The 26,741-nt window shown below is 39.3% G+C and overlaps 1 protein-coding gene and 1 long non-coding RNA gene across 4 annotated transcripts in view; one reads left to right on the top strand and one right to left on the bottom strand.

Annotated features, from left to right (window-relative positions):
• Positions 1–8,213: 8,213 nt before the first annotated feature.
• LOC121657947 lies at positions 8,214–18,027 on the top strand. The gene is made up of 3 exons (XR_006013797.1): positions 8,214–8,293; positions 13,047–13,049; positions 18,018–18,027. It is a non-coding gene; the product is annotated as an uncharacterized LOC121657947 (long non-coding RNA).
• A 5,653-nt stretch (positions 18,028–23,680) lies between these two features.
• Positions 23,681–26,741, bottom strand: part of LOC121657964 (coiled-coil domain-containing protein 169-like) — a 29,985-nt gene continuing 26,924 nt past the window's right edge. For all 3 annotated transcript variants that reach the window (XM_042014285.1, XM_042014284.1, XM_042014286.1), the window contains one exon: positions 23,681–25,741. In XM_042014285.1, coding sequence (XP_041870219.1) covers positions 25,639–25,741 — 103 coding nt within the window. In that variant the 3' untranslated portion in view covers positions 23,681–25,638. The remainder of the gene's footprint in view (positions 25,742–26,741) is intronic.

Below are 26,741 nucleotides of genomic sequence, written 5' to 3'. Positions count from 1 at the left end.
TATGTGTATCTACTATCATATGCTCTCAGAGATGCAAGTTAAAATGAAAATTGTGAGTACAGGTTTTAAGGAGCACTAATTTCCACCTATATTGGGTCAGCCCCATCTATATTTCATGGTGTGTCAACATTAAACAAAGAGGTGCAATGTGTCTACCAAACTTAAGCAAAGCAATTTCATTAGATGATAGTCTAAATAAATCATGTATATGATTGGTTTTGTTACAAGATACTATGGATTAAAATACTCTCCCTTAGGTACATAAGGAATCCCAGCATGTTTTCCCACAAGTAGAATCCAGGAGAACAAAAGCAGGACAGGTATATTCCTGAATTTATGAAAGTTTACATGTGTGTATGTGCTGAGAATTGAGGGACTGCATAGCTACATGGCAAAGAGGGGGTGATTGCCATGTGGGGGCTGAGAGGAAGAAACAGGCTGCTGTGTTGAAAACTGAGGGGGAGAGTCGTTATGTAAAGATGAAAGACAAGGTGCTGCCTACAAGCCTGATATAAGGAGATGTACTTTGGGAAGAATCAGTGACACTGGGAGAGGAACAGGAAAAGGAAAGGATATATATGTATGCCCATGTACACACATCAGACACAATGCAAAATAAGACAAGGAAGGTTAACTGTTTTGTATTTGTACAGATCCTCTTATGTTGTACATCCTAGCCTCTCCATCCTTTTATCGTGAGTTTCTTACATCTCTTGTTTTTTCCCTCATGTATGAGAATGAGTTAAAATTCAAAGGAAAGCAAATTGCCATGTTTGGGTGTTTTGGATTGGTTTTGTTCTTAAAATGAAATACGATACAGCAGCCTCAAAGGGAATTTAGTCTATCCCAAGCCACCATAAATCTACCCTTCAGAGAGCCAGGGTCAAACCTATAATGTGTATAATATATATAACATACCTGCTGTTTGAGAGGTACAGCCCATTGGTTTCTCAGGCTTTCATTTGAAAGTGTTTGCCACAGTGTGATTTGTGCAGCACTTGCTAGCATATGCTTCCTATCTTAACAGTGCTAAAGAAAATACTGCCATTTATTTTATGATTCAGTATATTGCAGTGGGAGCCCTTTGCATGTGACTGTAATACAAATGGCATATAAATCACCCCTAAAAGCAGGGTGGGGGGGGGTTGTAGTGGGCCACTGGTATGAGGTATTCTTTTATCTTGTTAGTCCCAGTTCATGTTATATTCAGGGAGTTCTTATTCTTGCAAGTATTAGGTTACGTGTCAAGTATTAAGGAATTTATGAAATTAACAGTTCTATTACACCAGCAACTGGAAACTGGCATCAGTTGTTAATCAGACCAGTAGCCTGTGGAAATGAGTACTGTGTGATAATGGGAGAAGGGGCTATGTGTGTGCACATTCATCTCTGCCTCTCCCTGCTGAGCACTCTGGAAAGCCTATTGTGACATTTTGCCTGGGCTTTAGCAGAGGGAACATGGTTGTGTCTTGCCATGACCAGCAGAAGACAAACCTTTTATGCTTCTGGCCACACAGTTGTGAGTTAAAGGACTCAATACAGAATGATGATACCAGGTCTGCCCCAAGTAATGACAGACAGCATCTTCTCAGGCTTAGTCTCTACCCTGGATCCTCCTAAAGCTTTAATCCTAAAGCTTGTCCTTCACCCTGGTGTGTCTCTGTGGTCATCAGATACTGGCAAATTGTCCCTTTTGCTCCTATTATCCTGGTAGAATATATTCGTGAAGTATTCCTATGTATCCTTGATGGCAGGCTCAGTGTCTCTGCTGCCTTCTTTGAAGACACAGATTTGCAATAAAATACAATAAAATGAAGAGCAGTGATGATCTCTGAATATTTTCTTACTTTCCCCAAAAGGGACAAATGAAAACTAAATAGGAAATTAAAGTTTCCACTCCTCTCCGAAGGGTTGCTGTTACAGCACTTGGTTATGAAATTTCAAGGGCTGGAGGTGTGTGTCTGCAATTACATTTCAGATTTCTATGAAGTATCTTTAGAAGATCTTTGCTGCAAATTTTCTCCTAAGATTGGATTTGAAAGAGAGGTGAGGAGATACGTGTTATGTTTATGTTTCATGTTTTATCTTGACTGCAGCAGCAAAAACGCATCATCAGACTGAAGATGACTGAAGATGTTTGGAAAGTAATATTTCTTCTGATCATATTAATTGTAAAATAAAACCAAGACTATTCTCCTTAGATTTGAAGCATCTTCCTCAGTAATTACAGATATTGAAGTTTGATCTTTGTCAAGTGATAGAATGACTGCTTAGGTGGGGAATCTGTAAAACAAAAGGTTTGTTTTCTAAAAGTAAAAAAAGAAGCAGCTTCTAAATAACTAAAAAGACAAATAGAGAGCAAATATTAGAGGGATAAGATGAAGAAGACATCCAAAAATAGACCTGAGCATGGATGACATAGTGTCCTGACTAATACAGGACATATAATGCAATTATTAAAAAACAAATCAGAATTATGACTTGGAAGAACATTTACCTATATGCTTATTGAAGTAAACACTTAAGCCGCCTAAAAATCAGTAAACCTTAATTACTAACTTAAATCTTTCCCTTTCGTTAAATTGTAAGAATCACAGAATTTTACTTTGTTTAGAAATAACATAAAATAGTGTGTATGCTTAGTAGCTTTAAGAAAGTGCTAGGGATTGGAGAAAAAAGGGTAATTATATAAGGAAAGATTATATATGCTGCTTAAAACTGTGAAAACAGCTCTGATGAATGAACTCAGCTTCTCTAAAGCATAGCCAAGTTTGCAGAGCTGAAAAGCTGTGTTGAGCTGCTCATCTTATGTTTGCTCATTTATATTAAAGAAAATTCCACCCTGATTCAGCACATTGCTAACAGTAGCAAAATTCTTAATAAAATTTCAAGGGTTGCAGGAGCAGTAGACCTTTGGCATATGAATGAAAGCTGGGGATAGATATAACAAAATGTAGTTTAACTGGACACTGTTTCCCCAAATCAAAAAAGCATCCATTTTCCTACAGGTAAGTATTATGAACCAAAGGGACCTTGAAGTCCCTGGACTGCAGACATTTTTATTTAGAGGTTTTGGTGGAACAAACCTATACCAGTTTTACTCTGAACATAGCTTGGGACCATGTGCAAAAAATACCTAAGTACACAACTAATCACCGAGACCCAATGGAGCCACTTGCATTGGAAAAGTAGTATTGCTGCATAAGTGTATGTCAAAGACAAATACTTTACACATTAAAGTGTGTGGGTACCTCAGCAAGTACAAAACCTATGAAACAGGTTCTGTGAGACCAAAGTACATGTATTTTCTGCAGTAGGGTGGAGCAGTGGAGGGCAAGTTTTTCTGTTGGTAGTTTGTTGCCAGTAACACAATTGTTTGCCATCAGTTGCCTGAATAACTGGTAAAGCTTAGTTTCTTTGGCTGTACCTGCATTGCTAAATGCATTTCCTACACAGACAACCTTGCACTACGAGGTGCAGGATGGCTCCTTTCTGCACAGGGACTTCCCCTGCCTGAACAAGCTGGCTGCATCCAAACTAGCCCTGGGCTTCCTCCTCAAGGACCTACATGGTGCCCTGGCTGCTGAGAAACATAATTGGTTTTTAATAGCTTGTATATTCTAGCAGAAATTGAAAAAATTGTTTCAGCCTGTCAAGGTCTGTATTTTTACAGCATGAAACAGAAAGAGTGTATTACCTGTTTTGGGGAGACATGTAGGGCTTCTTGAGGCTGTAAAGCCCACTGAGAGTGGGTTGGAAGAATGTAATGCAGGAGTTAATAGCTTGTGTAGGGTCACACCATCTTTGGAGAAGACTTTTTGGACTGAATTATCCCTAGAACTGCACCTAGAATTTATTTTGCGGGGAAATAAATGTTTCCGTCCAAAGGAGTGCTTACCCTGAAGCAGTGTATATGGTATTGATGATCAGGGAGCCAAGACCCAGAAGACAATTGGAGGAGTAAGATATTTGGTAGTTCTGAAGTACCCCTTGAGAAAAGGTTATGAACACACAATTCCCCATTAACCATTCAGAGAGCCTAATAGTTCTCTGAAAAAATCTAAACAAGTCACCTGTGAAAAATGGCAATATGAATCTTATTGCTCTTCCCCATTCAACTGCTGCCATATAAAATGCTTTTTGTTTGACAATGTCTCTCTTATGGTCTCCCCCTAGGATTAGAAATAAATGCATTTAAAAGTTATTTTGCCATCTCCTCTTATTATGGGCTCAGGCTGACTTTTAAGAAGAAATACAGTTTCAAAGAAATCTAACTCAGTGCCTTGCTCTAAATTAATTACAATTGTTTGCGTCTTTCCTTTAGCACCACTCGCGTCACTGGAATCCACCACTTAAATGGCACGTGAGTTCCAGGTTTCAGCTTCACCAATTCTGTAGTTATGAAAGGCAGTGTTTTACCTCCTGTTTTGAGAAGTAAAAAAATTAATTGATCATACAAGTAGGTATGAGTAGCACAGAAAGGTGTGAGCTGGGTACTAGGAGATCCACCCTTGACTTAATTTGAAAGTGAAGTTTAAAAAAGTTGCTTGTGCTCTAGGCTTCTGAACCCTTTCACATGTGCCTGTGCTTCCCATAAAGTACACAGGGGGAACGAGGAATATCAAAACAGGCTGCAAAGCTGGGTGAAATGAATGTTGCCCCAAGTTTGTAGCTCTCAGTGGATTTGAGGTGTGAGCCATGCTGAGTAGTTCATCCCTGAAGACTGATGGTCCTGGACACACAATGCCACAGGGTGTTAGGGCACACACAGAAAGCACTGCCGGCCAAAAAGAAAGGATATTAGTCAACTTCAGGTGCCCCAGTCCTTAGTAGGCAGCTGTATGGGGAGTTGCTGGCATAAGACTTTCTTGCTATTCTCCATATACTCAATGAGAGGAGAACATTAGCTAAAAAAATCATTGTGATCTGTGAGAAAATGAGCAGCTGATTGCAGCAGACTACAGCAGATTTCAATCTACCAGGCACACTACAAAATAAAATGTATTAAGATGCCTTTAGCTGCATAACAGTGCAGAAACACTGTACTCTTTGATACTCTATTTCACCGTTATCTAAAAAAATTAAATTAAAAAAATTTCTTCAGGATCAGGAGCATTTAAATATTAATATTTCCTATAGAACTTATTAAAAGTACATATTTTACAAATTAGATTTTGTGAATGAAGAGCAAATGTAATTCACATATTTCAAAGTTACTTAAAATTTATTTCCTAATGGACGGTCTTATTATCAAATTGACTTTTTTAGCAGAACAAGGCCTCATCAGAGATTAAAAACCATTTGTTTTATAAAGAGTTCTATTATAGTTACTCCAGAAATCTTCAAAAACTAGTAGAGCTCTGTATAAAATTATCTATTTTAGAAACTAAAATGTATAGGGTTAGAATGCTAGATGATACTGGGAAAAATTTCAAGAGGTAATTGATTTGTTTTAGTAGAGCTCTAAAATAAGTTCCATTAGATCAAGCAATATTTATAGAAAACAACTTCAAGAGAAATCAGCTTCATGGCAAAAATCACTACATATTACCCAGCCCCTTGAGAACCTCTATGCTGTTAAGCACTGTTTTAAAATTGTGCTTTCCTTCAATTAAATCTCAGATAAATGAAGCTCTTCTTGAATAACTTAGAAAATAATTTTAAAAGTTGGTTGTTCATGTCAGATCACCATAGGAAAAAAAAAGATACAAAAATTTCTTTACTGGGTTATGCAACATATTCAGGGGCTATTGCAGTCCCAAAACCAAGAATGAGTCAGAAAAAAATAGGGTAATAAGGAGTTACATGGTATATGACAGCGTTCAACCTCCAGCCTTGTGACCAGGTGTGACACCAGCAAAATACCTGTATTCCAGATTAATTCAGAATTGCAAAAAGCAGACTAAATTAGAATGCTCAATATACTGCTTCTCAGGTGACTTGGATAACAGGTAAGACACCAGGCTTGGATAACAGAAAAGACTGTACTTTAGATTAGCAGAACTCCTGCATTTCTTGCATTCCTCCACTGCAGTGTTCCTTAGCAAGAGAGCAGCTTTGTTCTCAGTAACTCTGAACTGTGATAATGTGGCCCTCATAGAGAGAAGAACAATTTCAACTTTGTAAAGGAAGATCTGTAAACAATGAGTAGCATAGCATTGTTACATTTTTGTTAAGTATTAGACAGTAAAAAGTTTACTGAATCATACACAATAATCTGTCACTTCACTGGCCTGAATTTGGCCCATTGCTTTTGTCTAATACCCTGTACATGTCGGGCCCTGCACATTCAAGTTCACAGTGTAACAGGCATTTGTGCATTCCAAATTCTTTGGTTGTGTAAAACAATTTAAATTTCATGTATAGTGTAACAGGTTAATTGTCTGAATTGGCCATAAATCACAAAAATCTTAGCATTTTAAGAATTATTTCAGCACAACAGTGATTGTATGTCCCATTTTCTTCACACAAAACTTAAAAAAAGTATGAGAAGTGCCTTATTTATATACTAAAAAAAAAAAAAGGAAAAATGTGTCCATTCAACCAAGTTAATGGATTTAACTAAACTGATTTTAAAACATAGGTAATGTTCAGATTAGCCTTCCATCTTGCATTCCAGCCAGAATCTAGATTGTCTTCTGTGCTCTTCTGATGTACATGATGATTCCCACAGGATTCCATAGTGACAACACTGTGTGTATTTGTAGACTATCTTCAGATTCCATTTTGGTGGCTTCTAGAAGAATCTGTCTCTAACTGTGCATGAATCTGCCAATTCCTCACATCAGCACTGACAGTCCACTGGCAATCTAGTGAGCTGAATTATTTAGGAAATGTTTGGGGTTTTTTTTAAATTCTTCATTTGGATACTAAGTCATTTTAGATGCTCTTAGTCATCATGCCTGATTGCTCTTAGGCATGTCACAATATTCTCAGGCAAAACAGACAAGGCTTTCAGCACTGTAAGGTGAAATCTGACCACATATTTATCAATCAGTTAAAACTTCTATGTGATTATTTACTTCATTCAATACACTTTTATAAGTTAATTGTTTTAGTGTCTTTATTACATCCACTTCCCACTTTGACAATGCTCAAGAACTACATGAAATTGTTTCAAATTAATATTGGGCTTGGTGTGTCAAACTGATTAGTGCTTTTTACTAGGATTTTATATTCCAGCACTGTGAGCTCAATTGTTTTCCAGTACATTGCATGTATTATTTTACAGCAAAGCTTCAGAGACTTTTTTGCTGATGAAAGCTTCTTGCAAATTCATTCTGTTTTGACTGGACGACAGGATATCAGCAGGGGATGACTAAAAACCAGCAATAAGAAAAAAAAACTTTTCCCTCTAGGAGACTTACACTCAGCTGGAATGCAGACTTCCCTTTGGATGGGAAAGAATTTTTAATTATGTAGAAAGATTAACTGAATAAAGGAGAAAATGTAGATAATTTATGACTGGCTTCACCCAAAACCAGCAAGAATTAATCTGATTGTTTTCAAACAGACAGCAATTATTACAATATTCAGAGTATAAGCAATAAACTACTTCTTCAGGTACTCTTTTCTGTTCCCTAGGATAAAACACCCCAATGTGACTGTGTCACTTAAACTTTTGTAAAGGGAAGAAAATCCTCTGAGTCTTCTTATGCATATTCTGATCAGCTCATGGAAATGTCAGAGTCTTCCTTCAAACAAGTAACTGGTGTGTGAAAGTCTTCAGCATTCAAAGGAAAAGGGAAGAAAAAAGCCTGGATAGTCTGCCTTCACTGTAATCACCCAGGTTTACAATCAAATGGTACTATCCCAATTTAAAGAAGTTGAAGAGTAAAATCCAGAACAGAAGTTAATCAAATAAATGGGAGAGCAGCTGTTAGAGCTGGCCTTCTTTGACACAGGGGTGTACTGCTGGCTTTTGGTCATCCTGTCCACTAAAGCCACCACATCCTTCTCTGGAAAGATGTTTTTCAGCTATTGATCCCCAGCCTGTGTTGGTGTCTGGAGGTTTTCTGTTCCAGAGGTTCAAGTTTGAATTTGGTGTGGTTTTGGGGCGGTTTTTTTGTTTGTTTTTTGGTGGTTTTTGAGGTTTCTGAGGTTCTTAAAAATCCAAAAGTCAAGTTATATTCAACACTAAGCTAACTGAATTTTTAATAGATTTGAAAAATAAGCTAAAAATAAAGGCAATTAAAATATATTGTCCTTCAGATGGAAAAATTTCTTCACTGAAAGGCTTGTCAAGCATTGGGACAGGCTGCCCTTGGAAGTGGTTGAGCCACCACCCCTGCAGGTATTTAAAAGACTTGTAGATGTGGCACTGAGGGACATAGTTTAGTGGTGGACTTGCCAGCGCTGTGTTAACAAAGATCTCATCCGGCCTAAAAAGTTGCATCATTCTATGATTCTACAGTTCTTGGAAGCACTGCAAGGCTGCATTCTGCTTACCACTGAGTAATGTCTGAATGCAACTGATGATCCTAATAACCCTTGGTTAGAGAATTATTTTCAAGAAAGAGGTCAGTAACTCAGACCCAATTCTTTAGCTCATCTTCAGATCCACTATTTTGCTTTGACAGAGCAGCAGTGTAAAGATTTCATTTTCAGAGGCACTGTAGGGCTGAAGGAATCTTCTCAGTTATTTTTTCAGGCTTCAAGCTTCTTAGATCAGACATTTTCACATTGAAAGCAGAGATTCTTACTTATGAGCCTGATATCTGTTCTCCTTTGAGAGACTTAGCTTTATTTACAGCCTGTAGGTATGGGTAGGTACAACCATTTCAGGAAAACAAGTTACTGGTATCTTTATCATTATTATGCAGGTATTACTGGTAAAATATTTTGCTTTCAGGTTCTCCATGGACTACAAATGATGGTGGTCTAAACAGCCTTTAATCTTCTTATTGGCAATAATTATATTTCTCTGCAAGCTGACAGTGTTTTGCCTGGAATAAAAAAAAGGACATGATCTTATTATTGCTATTATTACTTGCAGCACAGTTTCTCCTGCTGATGGCAAGGGTAATCAAGGTGATGGAAACCCACATACTTGATTCTCACTCAGTATATTAAAAGATGTGAAGAGGCAAGTCCTGAGCTCCTTAAATTAGATAAACTTCAACTGAAAAAAAGGGTACCTGAATAGTAATTTACACTTAAGATTAATTTAGGTACATAGCAGGCATTAATAAAAGTTCAATAAATTTTTAAATTTGGCTCTCATCTCATATTTATGTTGGTACTGCCATATATAAACTGAGTAAAAAAAGAAATATCATGTTTTACCTTGCCCAGATAACCAGACATTTAACATAACACATTTATATGATGTGTTAGGAATTTAATGTCACAAATTGCAAAATTTGCTTTCCCCTAATAAACTCTCTCTACATACAGATGCATATTTCAAACTGTTTTGCAGTGCTTCCAAACACCAACCGGGAAAATATAAGACTCTTTAAAGGCTAGTGATAGATAAATTCCCTGAGGAGAACAAAGGGATAAGGAAGGTCCTTGAAAGACACTGCTGAGGCATTTTCAACTGACAAGAACTGTTGGCAGCACCAGAACAAGCAGAAATAAGTGACCTTGTAACCTTTTATTAATGCTTACATTTTTTGTGCCTAGATCAAGCCTCAGGACAGAAATGGCATGCTTTTGTTAGGTTCTGTTTGTTATTTCACTTTTACTGATTTCCTGTTTCTAAATAATCCAGAGCAAACTATACACACTGTGCTAGAAATTATCGTTGTGGTCCATCCCATGCACACCACAGCAGGGAAGGAACTCTGGTGGAGATGGCCTAACCTATCCAGAGCATCATCCCACCTTCTCCTAAGAACCCTTGAGTTGTATGAGTCCATTCCTGTGGCTGTCCTGCCTGTAGACATCTGGGCTGTGATTGTTAGATGGAAGCTGAATCTAATGGACAATTGCCTCTCCATTCCAGATAGCTATATGGCCTTTACTTTCCCTGCATCATTTACCTTCCACATAATTTTTCATTCCACACATCCTAACACACATTGATGACTTGTTATTTTATGCACTCAGCTGAGTTTTCTCAAAGGTGAGAGGGAAACGTCAGTGAAAATCCACTTGCCTCAAAAATTGAATCATTTTCTAGGTGCAACTCTCTTTCTTTCTTGGTCTTGAGAGGGGATTTTAAGACTATTTTCCCAACTTAAGAAGGGATTATAACTCCCATAGGCTGATAAATGGATAATTTCCTGAACATGAGGGAAAAAAAACCCAAACCCCACACCAAAAAGCCCCCAACAGATTGCCTAAGTCTTTCTAAGATTTCTGGAGTTCACTGAAATAATACCTGAAACATGATTTCATGTAACAGGATTAAAAAATAAAAAGAAAAGAGTCCTGACCAATCAGATTTTGTCATATCCCTGACAGCTGTATCCTCCTGCATGCACAAAGTGCTTTCACTCATGGAAAGCTGTCTTAGCGAAGTTCAACTAGCAGATATGGAGAAATGAGAAGGTACTTGCTTGGTACTTCTGCACACTTTAAAAACTGCCTGAAAAGCAGGGTTGAGGGCTGAAGTTAAGGAAAGTGGGATTCTGGCATGAAAAACTGGATTAATGCAACCTGCATATACCCACCATCAGAAAAAGGAGTAACTTACTGTCTTTTAAACTGCAACTGCTTTACTCCTTTTTCTGTATTTCCATGGAGCTCAGCTGCAGACTGGCTGGCTGACCTGATGGGAAGAGGAAGATTGGCACCTATGTAAAAAAAAATATTACAGTCACAGACTGCCTGTAAACCAGCCCAGCCAAGGCCTTCAGCAAGATCCTCAGGACAGCTGAAAGCCATACCCATGCTCAAAGCATCTTTAAATTTGATTATTCCTTTTTGTTTGTGAATGGAAACCTAAAGGTCATTTAAATCAAATCTGGTTTGAGACTCGTGAAGTAGCAGTGCAAACTATCAACATTTCTTTGACAAGTGTATTTCTAGTGGCTTGCTGCAGCCTTGCATTGCCTCTCCTGTTGGCACAAAGCTCCTCTGGCAGCTGTGATGAGTGAAAATTCTCCCTCAGTGGCTGTTGTACAGTCGTTTCTACTAGGTTTCTGAGCTCTGTATTCTGGAGTGTTTTCCAGCTCATTAGAGAAGGTGATACATAATCCTGAGACAGAAGTCTGGTCCTAGTTTCTGGAGACCAAAGCACTGCACAACATAAACATGAAACTGTCAGAGCTGCTTGTGGGAATGCTTCCAGGTAACTCCCAGCAGGGTGCAAAGGGACTTGGTCCCAGGCAGCATCCATGACAGATCTGCATATACTTGGTGCCATTGTGATGACATGTACAGCCACATAAGCAGCACTCAGAACAATGGCCTAGGCTATTATAAGATTAAGAGAAACCGCTCCTGACAAGGAAGAGGTTATACACTTGCCAAGATCATAGAACCATAGAATCCTAGAATGGCTTGGGTTGGAAGAGACCTTAAAGACCATCTCATTCCAAAGCCCCTGCCAGGGGCAGGGACAGCTTCTCTAGAGTGTTGATCTAGGTTGATCAAAACCCCATCCAACCTGGGCTTGAAGACCTCAAGGGATGGGGCATTCACAGCTTCTCTGTGCAGCCTGTGCTAGTGCCTCACCACTCTCACAGTGAAGAATTTTTTCTAATACCTAATCTAAATCTACACTCTGTCAGTTTAAAACCATTACCTCTTCTCTTCTATCATTACATGCCCTTGTGAAAAGTCTCTCTCCTACCTTCTTGCAGGCCCCCTTTATGTTCTGGAAGGTTCTATAAGGTCTCCCCAGAGCCTTCTCTTGTCCAGGCTGAACAACCCCAACTCTCTCAGTCTTCAAGGGCATGATGAACAGACCTGGTGTATTGACACTCAGCAGTGAAGAAGAATGATAGAGATACAGATCCCAAAGGACTCACATCTGTCAGGAATACCTCTGTGACATGACACAGGCTGGTGGTGACAGAAGTCCAGGCACCAGATGCCTCTTATGAGTCCTTTCATTGCTTTGAAGTGTTTTTGCAGTGTAATGATAGGGGGAAAAATCAGTTATGTACAGAGACATATTTTTAGGCAAGGTGTACAGTACAGTAGAATATCTAGAATGACTTCTGAATGCCTGGAAAATCCTATTTTGGATATACTTTGTATAACTAGATAGTACTTGAGGAATTACTAAAACATGACTTCCCCCTTTATTAGCTTCAGGAGATCAAAGTAATAATTTCATAGTAATAACTTCATTTGATCATAGTTGGAATAGTAATAACTTCATTTATTTTCTAGTTAAAATAATCAGAAGAGCTTATAGTCTCCTTGGAAGCAAGCTGTGTTGTAGTAGCTCCTTAATGAATTAACAACAGCTCTCACCACCTTGGCTTCTTCTGGTAGGGGGAAAGCAGCTCAAGTTCTTACCAGGGAAAATAATCCCATTTCACTACATGTGCCCTTGTTTTGTACCACAGTGGAGGAGCTCAGAGGCAAAACTGTGCACTCCTTGAATCAATGTTCATAGAAGTTGTATATTACAATATCTTAGCATCATCCAGTTAAATTTTTCCAATTAAGTCAACTTAAATATATTGCTTAGTCTTCTATGTCTTTTACAGTCATATGTAGTATTTGCTCTTTACTCTTTTCATTATTAAATTATGAGATTGTAAAACCAGCATTTAGAAACTTGGTAAAAAGAACAGCCAAATCAATGATGAGTTTGCAAATACTTTAACCTTCATTTTACATGTTCCATATTGCAGTGACAAATCATAATCTGATAGTGGGAGACCTTTCACTGTGTTTAGGTTTTGGTTTTTTTCTAGAAATCTTGCATATTGGAAGTGATTTAAGTGCATTGCCTCTTTCCCCTGCCAACACATGGTAGTTTCAAACCGGCCAGGCCGATGTGCATGGCAGTTCTGTAGGGAACTCTGCAGTGGCAGTCATGGTGTTTCGTTTCTGACAATAAATTCCTGCTAACTCATTACTGGAAGTTTGAAAGAAGGCAGGCCTGTGCTTTCATCCTTCCAAAAGTTGGGGGGAAAGAGTGTGTGCTATCATTACAGTCATGCGGTTTTTATTTCCCATCTGGCTAAGTGTCGGTCTTTTAAAAATCCAGCTTAAAGACTCATTTTACAGCACACATCAAAGGCAGATTCTCAGATGAGCTGGATGGTGTGGAAAAGCAGGCAACAAACAATGATTTACAGCCATGGAGAGAGTCCAGCTGTGAAACCACATTTCTGTGTTAAAGGGAGTTCAGGGAAAGTTGAGAGTTTAATCTGATCTTTGTGCTTCTGGTCTATTTTTGCTTTGGAATGGGGAAAACGTTGGTTTCACCTTTCAGTTCTTATGCAACAGAACAAATTTATAAAAATGTTTACATTTTTTCCTGAAGGTTTTTGCTCTGACTGTGCCTATTATAAAAGTGTTGTAACAACAAGAGCTCAAAAAAATGTTTCTTGCCCTTAGGTTGTGCAAATAGCAGCACTGTGTGCCCTCTGCCAGCACAACTCAGTGACTTTTAAGATGAATAAGAGGGCCTTTATAACTTAGTTGGTTCTCTTTCCTCAATAACTACATTCTCCTAAACATACTGATTTTTTGTCTGATGTAAAAAATTTCAAAGAAAAAAAAAATGAAGCAAAGAAATGGAGGAAAGCATGGACCATAGGCAAGGCTAGTTCATTTGCCAGCTCTTCGAAGAAGGAAGCAGATGGCAGAAAGCAGAACTTTGCCATATAATTTTTTGTTATTTCCTCCACTTTTCAAAGCACCTTGGCTATTTGATCTCTAGCAGAGAGCCACTGTAGCCATTTTTACACCAGAGGCTTATCATTTAGAACTATATTTTACAGTGAATGGCCAGAAAAACTACTAACTGATCTTGAAAACAACTTGCAAGCAAAGTGGCAAGCTATACACCACTGTTCTCTTAATTTTTCTTTCAGAGGCTCACTTTTGCTTTTTTCCTTTTTTTTTTTTTTGGATTATGCTCTCCCAATGAATGTGGTGCTACTTGACCTTTAAATGTCAAAATCCCTTTGAATGGCATTACTGTGAGCTCTGGAACCAAGCGCCACATGTGAATGGCTAATATACATAGGAATCAATAGATACATTTCATGATGCACAGCCAGGCTTATGAATTCGTTTTATTATTCCTATCACCTCCCTACCCCCATGAAAACAAATTTTCAACTAGCTACTGCTGTTTTAAGAAGAGAGTAGGGAGAGTATATACTGGCAGGCTGATTGACATAAGTCAGCCAACTCTTCCAGCTAAAGGTCTGAGTCTGCAAGCTGTTTCTTGTGGGTGGATCTCTGTGCTAAGATTGAGAAGCCTGCAGGTTTTAAAATTAAATCAGCTACAGCTAACTTACAAGACATAAACTCATGCTTTAAAAGTTATTTAAGTGAAGAAACAAAGAGTGAAGTCACTTTACATACTGTTATTATTATTATTACCGTTTTCCATTTGGTCCTGATCAGTTTTAATATACCAATATTCTCTGTAATTTTTGTGTGTGTTTCTCTCACTTAACGGCAGTAAGAAGAGGTTTCCATCGCTACATCTACCTGGATGAAATCCAAAATCTGAGCCAAGTATCCTATGGGTTTCCTTCAAAAGTTATGGAGAAAGGCAGAGCAGGGGAGCCAGAGATGAGGAGGGAACTGAAAATATTCCCAGTACAGTTGACAGTTTCATTCAGGCTCATCTCTCAAACCCAAGGGTGTTTGGCAATGATTCAGTCATAAGGGATGTTCTGTACCAATCTCAGTTAGGACAAAAGAGCAGATTTTGTCCAGTTCTCATGCCAGTAAAGAAAGGAAGATTAAAGGGCCTTTTTCTCCATCAGTTTCTGAAGCAGAACGTGGCAGATTTTGAAACCATTAATTCAAAGTAATGCCCATGGCACACTGCAGAAGAGAGTATGGCTTTCTACTTGTGGCTGTCCTTTTGCCTGCAAATGTAGACTGCTCTCTTTTACCCTTTGGAGGATCCTTATCCCTACAGAGAAGACATTTAGCCTTCAGGAAGGGAGGATGAAAAACATTATTAACTTGCCATGATTTCTCACACTCACTTGGTCTAGACTGGTGGAAGTGGCTGTCACAAAGAATCAGGATCAGGGCTCTGCTGTGCTGCAGAAGCAGTTCATGGCCTGAGCAGCCTGCAGGAAACTAGGCACTGCAGAAATCTGGGTATTACATCTTTCCGGGTGGCCAGCCAATAAACCCAAATAATCCCAATTTTTGGTGTTCAAAAAATATAAGCATGCAGTTTCCACCATTCATTCAAGTTTCTTGTTTAATTCTTGTTTAAGAGTTGGAGAACTCTTGCAGGATTTAACCAGTAATGCCTGTCATGTTGAGCTGGAAACACCTCTAGAACATGACAGAATTATAGTGCTTACAACGCCCCCAGGAAACAGTTGTTATCCCACAGACAAGTGAGAAATTGAGTCACCATATCATCATCATCTCCTACAGCCCAGCCGAGTGTCCTAATTATAACATCATTCCATATTCAGAACTGTCTAAATAAGATGAAGCCTTAAAGGTAAGTACCTTTGTATACTGTGTTGTCTTGCTGTCTCATATTTAAAATATGGATACCTAGGCTGGGTCATTACCTGCAGGGTGACCTCAGGAGGTGGTATAGACCAAAGTAAGGGCTGTTCAATATTCACCTGATGAAATGCTTTATCCTGAAGGGAACAGGCCATGGCCATCACTGGGAACTTTCCCCCCAGCCATGCAAACCTCTGTCCTGTGTGCTCACTAGTACACATGCTGACCCAGCACTACATTGGTTTACTGAGCTTTCCTCCCAATCAAAGGAGCTCATTTGATTACTTAATGGCCCTTAGAAAGCAAATTTAGAAGTAATCATCTATTCTTAGCTCAACCACTTCTCCTTTTAAAAATGTTTTCCCAAGAGCCCAGCCCAGATGAATGGGATGTCATCCATGGAGCTTGCCTGCAATTTCCACACACCAGCCTGAAGAAGGTACCAACAGTTAAAGGTACAATACAGCAACAAGAATGAAACCCCTCCTATTATGAACCCAAGAAAATCCTCTTTCAGCTAGATAACTGTCACCTGAGAACAAAATTACAGGTGTTGCAGATTTTTGTGGTTTGTCAGGCACTAACTTCAAGTTTTCCCATGGAATGCACATCTCCTCCAAGTGGGCTGTACAGTCACTCCCTACCAAGCACGATGCCACTGGTAATGGTGACGGCAACAGATAATCCCAGAAAGCAATACCTCGATTCCTCCATGCCAAAAACACTGCTTTCAGCAGCTGAAATGGTGCCTTCTGCCTGAAAATTCAAGGACAAAACCAAGACTCATAATTATGAGTCATTAAAAGTCATTCAAAACTTTTGGTATGAAGTACTTCCCACAGATGAGTCCATTTTTAAAATTGAAAATTAAACACATATTTTAGAAAAATAAGCATCAACATTTGGTAGTGTATTTTTTTTTCAATTTCCTTTTTTTTCCTGATATAAAATAGTCTTTATTCCAGAAAAGCTGCATGCACATGTTGTCTAGGCTGACTTCAATTTCCTACCTTTTCTACCAGAAAAATCAAGCAGTTTTTCTTGAAAACTGTTTGCATTTCTCAGGTTTGTGTTTCCACTACCCAGTTAAGAGTCAGGTGCCACAAAATAACTTTAGATATCAGCACCTTTATTGCTTCCAGCACAGTCTTAGTTTAAAAATGCAGGACAAGATGTATACAAACAGAAAAGGCTTATTTGATAACAGTGTCATACCTGGAGAGAAAATCTTCTGATATTTCTGCACACACTGAAGAAGCCTGAACTTACCAAGAGTCACCAGCCTGACTAATCAGCTCATAGACAAAACACTTTTGATATCACTGCTTTGTTAAAATTGTCAAAATCACAACTTCAGGCTCTTAAATATCAGTTGTGTTTAAGGTCAGTGAAAAAATAGAAGAGGGAGACTGACCTGTTATATTTAAAATAATGATTCTTGGGCAACAATGAAGTGAAATAACGAAGCTGGTAAGAGCATCACTCCCAGAGATGTGCGTAATGGAAATGTTGATTTGCCTGTTGATTTGAGTGGGTGAAAAGGTTACACAAAATCTCTTCAGCATTCCTTACTAAGGAAACCTTTTCCTTTCCCTTGATTATGATTACTCTCAGTGTTCTTATATACATACATTTCAAAACGTGAAATGGTATTTAAAAAAAAAAGCAGCTGACAACCTATTTTATTTAACCATTTCAGCAGAGTATTTTCTGTTTGTCAAACACCAGAGAATTCTGGATGACTGTGAAAAACACGTGTGTTGCAATGTACATGCAATGACATCAGTGATGCATTTATTTCTGCTCTGTAGAAAACTCCAGTAACAAGAAACTCTCTAAAGGCTGAACTTTTCCAAAGAGGCTTCTGAAATGGAGCACAGTGCAGAATTTTCTGGTTAAGCTGCATTTCGTCATGAAATGGCCAATAACTGAAATGGAAGCTCTCCCCACTTGGGTTGGATAAGAGAAAGCAGAGTTGACAGGGGCTCTCCACCCTGGATGATGGTTATCACCCTGGACTACTGGCTGGCTGGATTAGGCTTCCCCCCATTCAGCATCCAAGTGATGCAAATCTCATCCCACACTTTTTAACTTTTCCCACGCAATGCACAGAGTGTCAGAAGCAAATTCCCCTCCTAGAATATAACTTGCAAGTACTATATAATTCAGTCCCTCATTGAATCTACTCTGTTAAGTCCTTTGAAAATCTGGCTCTTAACATAAAACACATTCTATATTATCTGGACCATATTTTAAGGGTCCAGAAATCTACTAGATACTTTTAGGCAGTCTTCACACAGTTATATGGGGCAAGTACCTCAGCTCTGCTTACACTCCACAGCTCAAAAAAATGACAAAAGCATGCAGGTTTACTTTAGAATATTTCTCTCTTTTTTATTTATATAACAATTTACCAGTCCATTAAACTTATTAAAGTTTACAAGTAAAGAAATTATGGCCTTAGCAAACCTCTTTTGTTCTGTAGCAGAAGTACCTTCCTTGCCCCTGAGCACCATTTTAGATATAAAACTGTTCCTCAAAGGTATTTCTTAAGTAAACCTTTCGAAGGCTTTTATAGAGTAACCTTCCTCCTCTCCCCCTGCTTTGTACCAATGCTTATTTAAATTTGAAGTTTATATGAATTTTGATTCTACAATGTTTTTATAGCCATGCTGAACTTTTCCTCAAAACAACTCAAAGCTTGTATGGACCAGTTCTGTCTTTCATTGCATAAACCTGCTATCTAGATTTTAGGGGGGTCATTTTGGGTTGGGGATTTTTTGGTGCTGGTGGGCTTCTTTTGTTGTTGCACCTCATCAGAGCACTGGCTGAGAAAGCAGCAGGGTGCTTTGTTCTCTGTAGTGTTAGTACGTTCTTTTTCCCATTTCCTGTATCTTTGGGCACAGACTGTTCCATCTTTCCTACTTGGAAATGCCATGGGCACTGCTCCTGAGTGATAGTTGCCTGAGACAGACAAGTGCTCCCTGGAGCCATACTAAGCAGTATAATTCAAGTAATTTCCAGTGAAAGTTTTGATGGTCAGAGGACAGACAGTTCAGGAAGGTCACAGCAGGCACCACTGTGGCTGGTGCTGGCACTAGGAAATAGATGGTTACCAGGCCAGAAAATAATTGAACTCTTCTACGGCTCAGGCTGCAGGTGACCAACTTTAATAAAACAAGTTTAAGGACTAAGTTTGCAGACCTGTGGAATGCTACAGTGAGAAAGGATGTGCTGCAGACATCAGAAAACAGAAGAACCAGCAATTAAAGCAATTAAGTAGGCAGGGGATATTACTAGGAGGAGTGAGACAGCTATTTTTGCTAAGGGTTTTGGAATATGTGCCCTAAAAACTGCTGTAACTTCCCCCACTGAACGCCAGCCCAGGGGACAGTGTGAAATGCCAGATGTCTGCAGAACCTTTAGCACAAGTTCCAGCTTTGTATCCTTCTTAGCCTTCTCAGGAAAGGCTAATTGGAATGATACCCACATAGTGATAAAATGACCCAACGGTGGAGAACGCTCTGCTATTCGGAACCGTGAAATACTGTCAAATGCTGGTATCTACCATTAAAAGCCTGCATGTTGATAAAATTGTTCATTTTTTTTCTGATTGTCACATGTCTAAAACATGTGGCTTCCAGTTACATGTGAGATCTGAGCATGAAGCAGGGTCGTGGAGAGGACAGAACAAGTGCATGAACCCACGACCCCTGTAAGGTAACTCTTACACACGGGCCATGTGCTAACACTGTAAACCCCGGGCTGCCAGGAACAATCTGGGGCATGATAATCCCATAATGAGCAACAGCAGGTGCTAAAGTGCTTAAAGTAAATCAGTCTTTCAGTCAGCGAATTGTTATTTATGTCAGCACCACCAAAGAGTGCAAATCTGACAGGATGGGTGGCAGCCAGCGACCCCTGGAACTGGGGTTTGGGAGCTGCAGGGGATCCCCAGGCAGGCAGGGCAGAGCAGGGACCATGTCACAGCCCCAGCCAGGAGCAGTACAAACCAGGGAGGGGGTACCAGGTGCATCTCCCTGGGGACAGGGACAGCCAAGGCTGGGGCAGGACATCTGCCTGCAAGTGGAGTTGGGGATCAGGCCCCGTGAGGGAAACCAGGGTCAGGCCCAGCCCAGGATGGCTGAAGCATCAACACAGAGCCAAGGAACTGAGTATGGTTTTATAATATCAAGTTTGTTGTTTTCTAATTTTGATTAGGTTGGAAAGAGAGATTTCTTCTATCTCCTTCAAGCCTTTTGTTGATTTGGATTGTGAGGAATTCCCATTATTTGTCCAGCTTAACATGTCTGTGGGTACACCCAGAAACTACTGGAGGTATTAATACAATATTAGTCAAGGCAGCAATGAGCACAGCATGACTCAGTGTGTTTTCAGGATTGGTGCTTTGCTCCAGATGTCTGGAGTGGAAAACTCAGCACAGATGTATGGTCCTCCATTTCTCTCCTCTCCAGACAGTGAAGGACATGGGGTTCTCACACCCCTCTGAGCCACGACACAGGAGCAGTGTCCATCCTAGCTGCACAGGTGTCGAGGAGACTGAAGGTTTGGCCTGATAAGTGCTTTCTGATGGCAGCCTAAGGCAAGGCAGATGATTTCACCCAAACATTTTAAGTGTATTTGGACAAATTATTCTTGTCCTAGGAATATATTATACTAATGAAATTGCACTGTCAGCCATTGCAGGCCTGGCAGGAATTGCAAACTATTTTAATCCTCCAAGAACATATTTGCCCAGGCAATAATTTGACTTGTCATAAGTAAATTCTTAGCTCAGCTTTTTAAGAGACAGGAACACACAAAAAGGTATTGATCTCTGGGTTATTGATTCATATCACAATTGCATCAGTTTTCTTCTAAGGTCTGTAGCAAACTGATCTATGGGCTGTATTTTCCCACCTGTATACTGGAGGTCCACAGGCTTTAGGGAGGGCTTTTTAGCATAACGCAGCAGCTTGTTGGTTTGATTTCAAAAGAACATGGAGCTTGCCAAATGCACGCAAAGGGAAGAAAAAAAAGAAAGGTAATTTGTCCTTGTAAGCACTGATGCAACATGAGAATAGATCTGTGGGCCTTGTAAATTCAATGCCTAAATAATAGGTCCTCTGTTGAGTGTTGGGCTGCTGCGAGAGGCAAAGATCAACCCAAAGGAGAGTCAAATTGCAGCTCAGTATTACTTCTTGGCTCAGACCCTCTACTGATCTTGGGTGTCACTGTCCCTGACCAGAGCAAGAAAAATAAAGACATTTACAGGAACAGGGTTCAGCTTACCTTTCTACATGCTGGACAGGTTATTCTGAATTTGTCATTCTACATTCTCTTTCTAGTCAGGGGAAAGAAATCTAGTTGATGTATCATCTGATCCATTTTAAGCATCTATGTTAGAATGAGAGGAGTTTCACTCTGAAGTTGTCTGGGTTTTTTTCCCATTGACTACTCATTGAGTATACAGTGATTAGCTCAGACTTAGATGTATGACTTTTAAGCTGCAAACTGGGACAGATTATTCCCAGGCTAATTTTCCTTCTTTTCATCTTTTTGTAAGATGTCTCAGTATCCTATTCCTAATCAGCACAGGATGAGTCAAGAGTGCACAGCCTTGTTGCTTCATTCTTCCCCCGAAATAACCCTTCAGCTGTGCACAATTTCTCTGGTCCCCAGTCTGTATTGCTCTGTTACACACATCATTCCTTAGCAGATTCCCCACGGGACACTTGCTTTTTGTGTGGAGGGATCAGACAGGTGCAGGGGGAAGCGACTGTTGCAGCGAGTGATGTGGGAGTGAGGCATGTCCTGGATCTCACATGAGGTCCGTCTCTTTTCAGGGCTGGCATTTTTCCCTAGGATAAGACATGCACAGCAACTGGTGTCACTACTGTGTCACACTGGGTTGTGTTCATCAGGAAACACCCTGACATCAGTCTTTACTAGTAAATCTTTTCAGGGAGATGCAGCAGCCACAGCTGTTTCTGCACCAACAGAGCACCAATATTATCCATCTTCATTGTAAGACAAAAGAAAACCCATTTGATTTAGGTCAGACTTACTTAGATTCATTGTGGTTTTACCATCTGGCTTCCCTCCAGCACTGGTGTATTTATCTTCATGTCACTTCTCAGCACCAGAAACACACTGTTCTCCCCAATTTACAGATGGGTTCCTGAAGCAGAATTCATTTTCTCCCAGGCAACAAGGAGAGGGGTGAGAAGTTGCATGGGAACCAGAGCATAGGAATTTTACCAGCCTAGAAATGAAGCCTAGGAGAGTCCTTTCCGTGGGGTGGTGCATTGAGTTGGTCCCAGAACCACAGGGAAAGCCTGGCCCCACCTGCATGCTGCTCCTGTAGACATGAGAGCCTCATTTGGTCTCTACATGGTTCTTAGTTGGTAGTTTATGGCACAGATTAGTGAAGTGCAGGAAAACTGGATTCTAAGCTGTAACCTATAAGGAACTAAATCCAATGTTTATATTTTTGGAAGAGAGGGTTAAACTGATCTGACAAGTAAATAAGGTACTGACACCTTTGAAAAGCCTCATTATCCAGTCTAGAGCTGTCTGCCATTAGTGTGACACCTGTGTGTAAAGAGATAAAACTGTGGCAATTAGCTATGATTTCAGCCCCTGCACCTTATATCTGTTTCCAACTAGAGTTAGTTCAAAGTACAGCTTATGTTTGACACCAGTCTAGCAAAACCAGCAGAAGCTTAATAACACAGAGGTTTGCTCACTTATTTATTAATTAATTTATTTGCCTGCTACTGTGTCTGCACCACATTTGTAAAAAGGCCTGCACAGCATCCTCCTCTACTAGAAATGTATTAAGGCTAAATTATGCGCCTCATCTTTACCAGTGGAGATGGAATATCATATGAATCAGGGAAACTGTCAGCTGTACCACCTCATCAGTTTAAATACAGAGAACTCACTAAACAAAGTATTTAAGCAACAAAATACCTTGCTTATTATTAATAGTGTCCTGAACATGAGGAAGCTCATCACCCCAGTTCTCTGGAGCCTGTGGTTATGCTGCACAATTACATAATAATCAGCCACACAGTCAATGCCTGTCCAACAAACATTTTAATTTTATTCCATCACTGGTGCTAAACTGATTAATTAAAACCAAATATCATGACTCAATACCATCTTTAATAATGAGACTTTTAAAAAGAAAAAAATAAAGGGGCTTTTTGGAAATAAGAAATGTGTGCCAGCATTTGAGATTTTAAATTTATATCTTCCAGAAACACAATGGGTAAATACTTAAAATGCCTTAGTTACCTCAAAATCATGACTCATCTGAAATTAGTGGAATTACATGAGTAACCATGTATAGGAAGCATACCCTCAAGTGCTGAGTTAGGATATCAAATTTCCCAGTCCATCAGTTAAAGTCACTTACACACTACAACCGGTATATCTGGAATCCCAAGTACCTTCTATGTTGAAGGAAGAAGTTTGGCCAGACTCAAACCTTCACCTCTGATCCTGTCTTCCTCTGATGTTTAGCTCCATTCAATCACTGACCACAACTGTCAGCAATTCAGTTTCCCATTTTTGGTTTCAGATTCCTTCATGGTGACATATGATACACAGAGACTTTAGAGGAGGCAGACTTTATCCTGAAATGGTTGGCAGCATTACAAAAGATCACTCTGTTGTGAAATCAGGGGAAAACCAGACATCACTACACTCCCATATCTACTTTAAATAAACCTAGCTCTGTGATTCTGTCTTGTAGGCCTAAAATAATCCTACATACTATGCTTTGAAGGATTAATTAATCCTAAAAGTGCTGAAATATTCATATAGAAGATATTATATAAAGCCATCTAACTGTTCATTGCTGCAAACGTCAACAAACCGCATTTCACAGGACAACAAAACAGTAAGAAAAGCCCACACAAGATAAATCCAGAAATTTCAAAACATTTCTTCACCCAAGCCCACCAAATCAAACTAAAAATTCCTGAATGTTTTGGGAAAGTTAGAAGAGTAAAAGTTTTATTTAGGTCCAAAGAGACACCACACTTTTGAAACCAAAAACTCTCTTTTTGCTGTTGCAAAGAAATTGGAGTCATCAAACTTAATTATCAGGTTCATTCTTATTTGCAGAAAGCCAGGAAGAAAATGAAATGCCAAGTAATTCAAAGAGTATGAGTAGAGAACTATAACCATTTTGCACAACAAACATTACAGCTGGACATACAATTAAAGTGGTCAAACACCACATGTTTTAGCAATTAATTATCATACTACTGCATTTCAAATCCTGAATTAAATCAAATTGCTCCTGGCAAGCTGAAACAGGAACTAAATAGGATATAGTCTGCTCTTCTCCCGGGTCATTCCTGTACCAATAAATGTCTCTTTTTAGGCTTCAAAAAAAGCCTCTTTTTAAGTCCTCAGTGAGGACTACCCTTGAGGGAAGCATCCAAGACTCCTGTTGTGAAAAAATGCTCTGTCATATTTGTGCAATGTTTCTGGTTATTCTGAGGTGCTACAAGGACCAGACTTGAGTGCACTAACATTTGATTCAGAGACAGAAGTAGGAAATGTTTGCTGCATGAATCCAAGAACTGGATCTCCTTTACTACTGCAGATGTCCCTTGTCTTTTATGCCAATAGAACCATTATGGTGATTTTTCCCCTCTCCTTCTCCACAATGACAAATGCCAGCACAATGAACGTTTGGAAATTTTTCATGTGAAAAACACAAACAGAAGAGTGCTAACCTAACCAGCTGTGCTATGCTGTGAGGAAAAAACTGGCCAGGCAGACCACCCTGCTTATGAAAGAATGATACCATGTACATCATAACATGACACATATCTGCAATGAATTTCATACTATGTAAGAGAAAAAAATTGGATTTCCATACTGAATATGCTCTACCATGCTGCAGGTCTTTTCTCTCTGCATTTTAGAATGACAGACAGACCATTGGTCTGTCTTTTCCTATGAGTTTAATTACTGTGTCATTTTAATGCTGCCAGTAATAAGGAACTATTAGTACTGCTCTTAAAGAGGCAAAAAACTTTACTGCAAAGAGTTAGGAATGCTCTTAAAATCATAAAGGGCAGTCAAGCAACCACATTTGCTCTGCCAAGAGCTTTTAAGCCATAACCCAGAGGACTGAAGCTTCATTACCAAAACATAATGCCGTTGCCACTTGAAAAAATTCTGCCGAAGTTTAATGACTAAAATGTAGGTAATGAAAACTGCAACAATAATTGCATGCTTAAGAATGAAAAGACAACGTAGTTCTACTTTCACTGAAGAGATGACTTTTAGGACTGGCACTATTTTGGACCCTAAAAGCACAAGGATCAATGCCACTGAAGAAGACAGATATTTTTATGACCCCCCAGACTGTGGATACAAGGGTTCATCTGAGAGTTCCAATTTCAAAGAGCCACATACCAATACCAGAAAACATAACATATATATACAGTTTAAAAGAAACAACCCCTCCACAAGATAGGCTCTGAAGATTTCTTAACAAAAAGTGATCAATTTTTCTGTCATTTCTATCCATTACTAGTGCCTCAAGCAGCTGGAAATGGTGCTGTGCTTCTAAACCATGCAGACAGAAAGTTGTAGTCAACACAGGATCTGTGGCAAGCTAGCTTTTAAAAAAAGTTATATTTAGACAATACTTCAGCTTACATCAGTCTGCCTTTTTCTTCTTCTTGGTTGAGAGGTCAAAAATGCCAGAGGCTTGTTTGTTTTCCATGGCTGCTGTGCAGTCAGATAGTTCAAGGATCTACACAGTGTATAAAGATATTAAATATTCTCCAAGTCTCCCAACACCCTCACACTCAGAATCACTGACGTGAACCAGAATGGAAAGGGTCAAAGATGGCAACTAGAAGAGCAATTCCATTAGGCAGAGGAACTCTAACACTAAGGCAGCCAAGAAGACATTCCAGTCTGGGTCTGGCACTGCAATAAGACACGAATACTTTCATTTTCAATTTAGAAACTTTCAGTTAAATTAAATTTTTTAAAAAGTGACTTGAAGTTCTTGGCATTAATATTAAATCAGCGCTTTAGTTGTGGAAGCTGGTTCACTCCTACAGTCTTTTTAATTGATCGGTTTTGAGGATTAACCATCTTTGGGTTTCCTGGAACACTGTGTCTTCCTCTGAAATAAAATGGGTGAAGTTAGTCAGCAAATGTCACATTCCCTGCAAGTTTTAACTGCTAAAAATGAGCATGCTTTCTATATTTGCATAGCTGATTACTATTGTGAATTAAGAAACCTGAGAAAGGAAAAAAACAAGCATATTTCTAGGTTCGCAGGTTAGCAGAGCATCTAATTATTCTGCAAACTCAACCTTCATCTCATGATTCTTGTTACCTAAGTGATGTCATTTGAAGTACATGAACAGAATACTAAATATTGGTGCTAGGAGAATGATAACTGGCTACAGAGACGTTTTCATCAGTTAAAGAATCCCCATCAGAAAATGGAAAACCACTTCATGTAGATGTAGTTACAGTTCTCTGCAGGTATTCCACTCTGGAGAGCCAGGCTTTGAGTCCATCATCGCCAGAAATGCCTGCAGGAGATGCTGCCAGCAGACTTTTGAAGTGGTACTCATTATGGATATATACACCATATACATGAAACCAGCTAGAGCTTCGTCTTGATCTTCTAAGAAATCAGAGGGAATGTAAAAAAATCTCTGGGGAAAGAATGGTGCTTCTTCAAGCTGGAAAGGTCATTCTCCGGACCAAGAAGCCTGCATCTCTGCTCCTATGCAATGTCCCTTTGTTTCTCTTCCTGTTCATTACTGCAGAGGACAGACAGCACTTTACAGACTCTAATAACAATATACAGAGCTTCAGTGCCTTTCTCAAGCAATGGCATTTTGAAGGAAAATATATCCCGACATCACACCATTACATTTGTCATGATATCCAGGTAAGTGATATGATGATGGTATCTGTGCAAGTTTCAAATTTATGGGCAAAGAGCCAACAAAGTCAAACCTAGGTGTCTTGGGGTGACTTTATGATGTGTATCCCCTATCAAGCTTTATGCCCAGAAATTAATTTTGTGCCTTTCTATGCCTTTAAACTAAGCCTGAGAGGGGGGAGAGGGAAAAAAAAAAACCCAGCAAAACTTTCAAAGCCGTTTA

This window comes from Corvus kubaryi, unplaced genomic scaffold (genome assembly GCF_017639235.1).
Source record: "Corvus kubaryi isolate FWS band 111438036 unplaced genomic scaffold, C.kubaryi_AGA036_p1.0 split1-65, whole genome shotgun sequence".
Lineage (NCBI taxonomy): Eukaryota > Metazoa > Chordata > Aves > Passeriformes > Corvidae > Corvus > Corvus kubaryi.
This window is presented reverse-complemented; position numbering and strand designations above follow the sequence as displayed.